Source organism: Myotis lucifugus, unplaced genomic scaffold, assembly GCF_000147115.1.
Source record: "Myotis lucifugus unplaced genomic scaffold, Myoluc2.0 scaffold_1826, whole genome shotgun sequence".
Classification (NCBI taxonomy): Eukaryota; Metazoa; Chordata; class Mammalia; order Chiroptera; family Vespertilionidae; genus Myotis; species Myotis lucifugus.
Genome location: NW_005872874.1, coordinates 10,255 through 12,399, shown reverse-complemented (window position 1 = coordinate 12,399; position 2,145 = coordinate 10,255). Strand labels below are relative to the sequence as shown.

The window sequence follows — 2,145 nt, the reverse complement described above, 5'->3', positions numbered from 1 at the left end:
TCAGGGCTGTCCTTCCGGGTCCTCGGTTTCCCTGCACTTCACACGAGGAGAAAGTGCTAAAATCAGGTGCACGCGTGCCTGCCTCTGGGTCAGGTGGAAGCACAGTTTAGGGGAGACGGGGCGCGCTGCCCCCTCTGGCTGAGGCGCCCTGCTCTGTCGGGCAGTGGCTGCGAGGCAGGAGAGGACTCAGAGGCACCAGGTCACCTGCCGAGGCTGCCTGCATCCTTTAGGGCCGAGGCTCCGCCGGGAGCGCTCCCTGGCGATTGGCATCCTCCTGACCGAGGCTGGGGGCTATGGGCTGGGGGTTGGGGGCTGGGAGGCTGAGGCTGGGGGCTGGGGGCTGCCGCCTGGGCCTGCTAGGCTGTCTGGGTCGGGGGGCAGCTCTGACCATGAGGGCTGCTCGCCCCGCAGGTGCCCCCGCCCTGGGGCATCCCGGAGGGACGGAGAGAACTCTGGACCGAGGAGCCGGGCGCTCAATCCTCAGGAAGCAGGAAAGCCGTTATTTACAAAGAACATATTAAATACACGAGAGACCTCGGCTCCCACCCCTGCCCCGTGTGCGCTTCCGTCAGTCCTCCCTGGGCCCCCGCGTGAGGAGAGAGCTCCCCACAGACGAGGCGGGGTTCCCACACCCGCCCCGTCTCTGCTTGGAGGGGCTGCTTGTCTGCGGGCTCTGTCCTCCCAGCTGCCACGCGGGCAGCCAGCTGTTCTGCGGGCTTCGCTGCGGCTCCTGCGGGAGGACGGCTGGGTGTGGGAGGCCTGCCCTTGCCCTCGGCTGTGTTTCCAAGCGGCAGATGCGGGGCGCTCTCAGGACCCGGCTGGCTCCCGTTCGCTCCTGGTCCCTGGTCTGTGGGTGAGAAGGACGGTCAGAGGCGGGACCTCCCCCCTGGAGACGGCTCAGCATCAGGGTTGGTGGGGAGGGTGTCGAGGTGGGCGAGTCCCCCGCTCTGACTTCGGATCAGCTCCCGCACCCACACCCTCGATGCTCTCGTTCTTTCCTTTGACCGATGGGCGGGCAGGAGGCAGGAGCCAGCGCTCTGCTTGTCTGGGGGGGGGGGGGGGGCTCCCGGGTGCGGCCTCACCTGTCACAGCCGCTGAGCCCCGTGCAGGTCGTAGTCGCTGTCGGAGGAGTTATCGGGCTGGGCGGACACGCGGCGCAGGGCCCCCTCCAGAGCTGCGGGCAGAAAGGAGGCCACCTCGGGGCTGACCCACCAGCTACACCGACGGAGCCCCCCGGAGCCCAGAGCCCTCCCTGGAGCCCAGAGCCCCCCCAAACCCAGAGCTTCCCAGAGCCCCTCAAAGCCCTTAAGAACTCAGAGCCCAAAACCCCCCCAAAGTCCCGCCCTGAGCCCAGAGCCCCCTGGAGCCCAGAGCCCCCCCAGCCCAGCGCCCCCCTGAGCCCAGTGCCGTGGGTGTGGAAAATCAGAGGGGCCTGGGGCTGGTGGCTGGCAGCCCCGGATCTGTTTTAATCAAATTATGCGAAGGTTCACTAATGACGCTGAACTCGGGGTTCCCACTGAACTCAGGGCTCCCTGGGCTTTGTGGTCAGGGAGCTGTCAGTACGGGGCTCCCGCGGCCACAGTGGCTCTGTTCTGCCTTGTGACCATCCGGCCTTGAGGCCCGCAGAGGAGCGGCTGTGGGCACGGCCTGGGCCATGGCCTTCTCTCCGGCTGAGCGGCCTGTTGGGCCGGATCCCTCCACCCGCTGCTGCGAGCACTGGGCAGGCCGGCACCCCTCTCCCCAGACGCCTCCCCTTTGGGCCCCCGCGTCCCTCCCCGGTGCTCACCTGGGTACGCGGAGAGCTGGGAGTTCCTGGGGGGCTGGCTGTACTCGTTCTCCAGGTGCGCGGCTGTGGGGTTCTCAACCTGCGACCGGCGGACAGTCGTCCCGTGATCGCGATGGAAAGACACTGAGCAGATGATGCAGAGACAGCGCCATTACTCTTCCTCCTCCTCCTCCTCCTCCTCCTCCTCCTCCTCCTCCTCCTCCTCCTTCCCAACAGGCCCAGAGCTTTAATTTCCTGCTCCCTTGGTGTATGGGGGGGGGGCGGCTGCAAGGGCACCCACGGCTCCTCTAGCACCCCCTCTCCTCCTTTCTTCTTGGATGGGCTCATACTAGCCACGCTCAGACTTAGAGCAGGTTGGG

General features: G+C 67.1%; 1 protein-coding gene across 1 annotated transcript in view; it reads right to left on the bottom strand.

The window, feature by feature from the left end:
* Positions 1-713: 713 nt before the first annotated feature.
* CD5 (CD5 molecule) overlaps positions 714-2,145 on the bottom strand; it is an 11,213-nt gene continuing 9,781 nt past the window's right edge. Inside the window, exons 8-10 of the mRNA XM_023748798.1 lie at positions 1,787-1,927; positions 1,083-1,174; positions 714-847 (exon numbers count right to left, since the gene is read on the bottom strand). Coding sequence (XP_023604566.1) covers positions 1,086-1,174; positions 1,787-1,927 — 230 coding nt within the window. The 3' untranslated portion in view covers positions 714-847; positions 1,083-1,085. The remainder of the gene's footprint in view (positions 848-1,082; positions 1,175-1,786; positions 1,928-2,145) is intronic.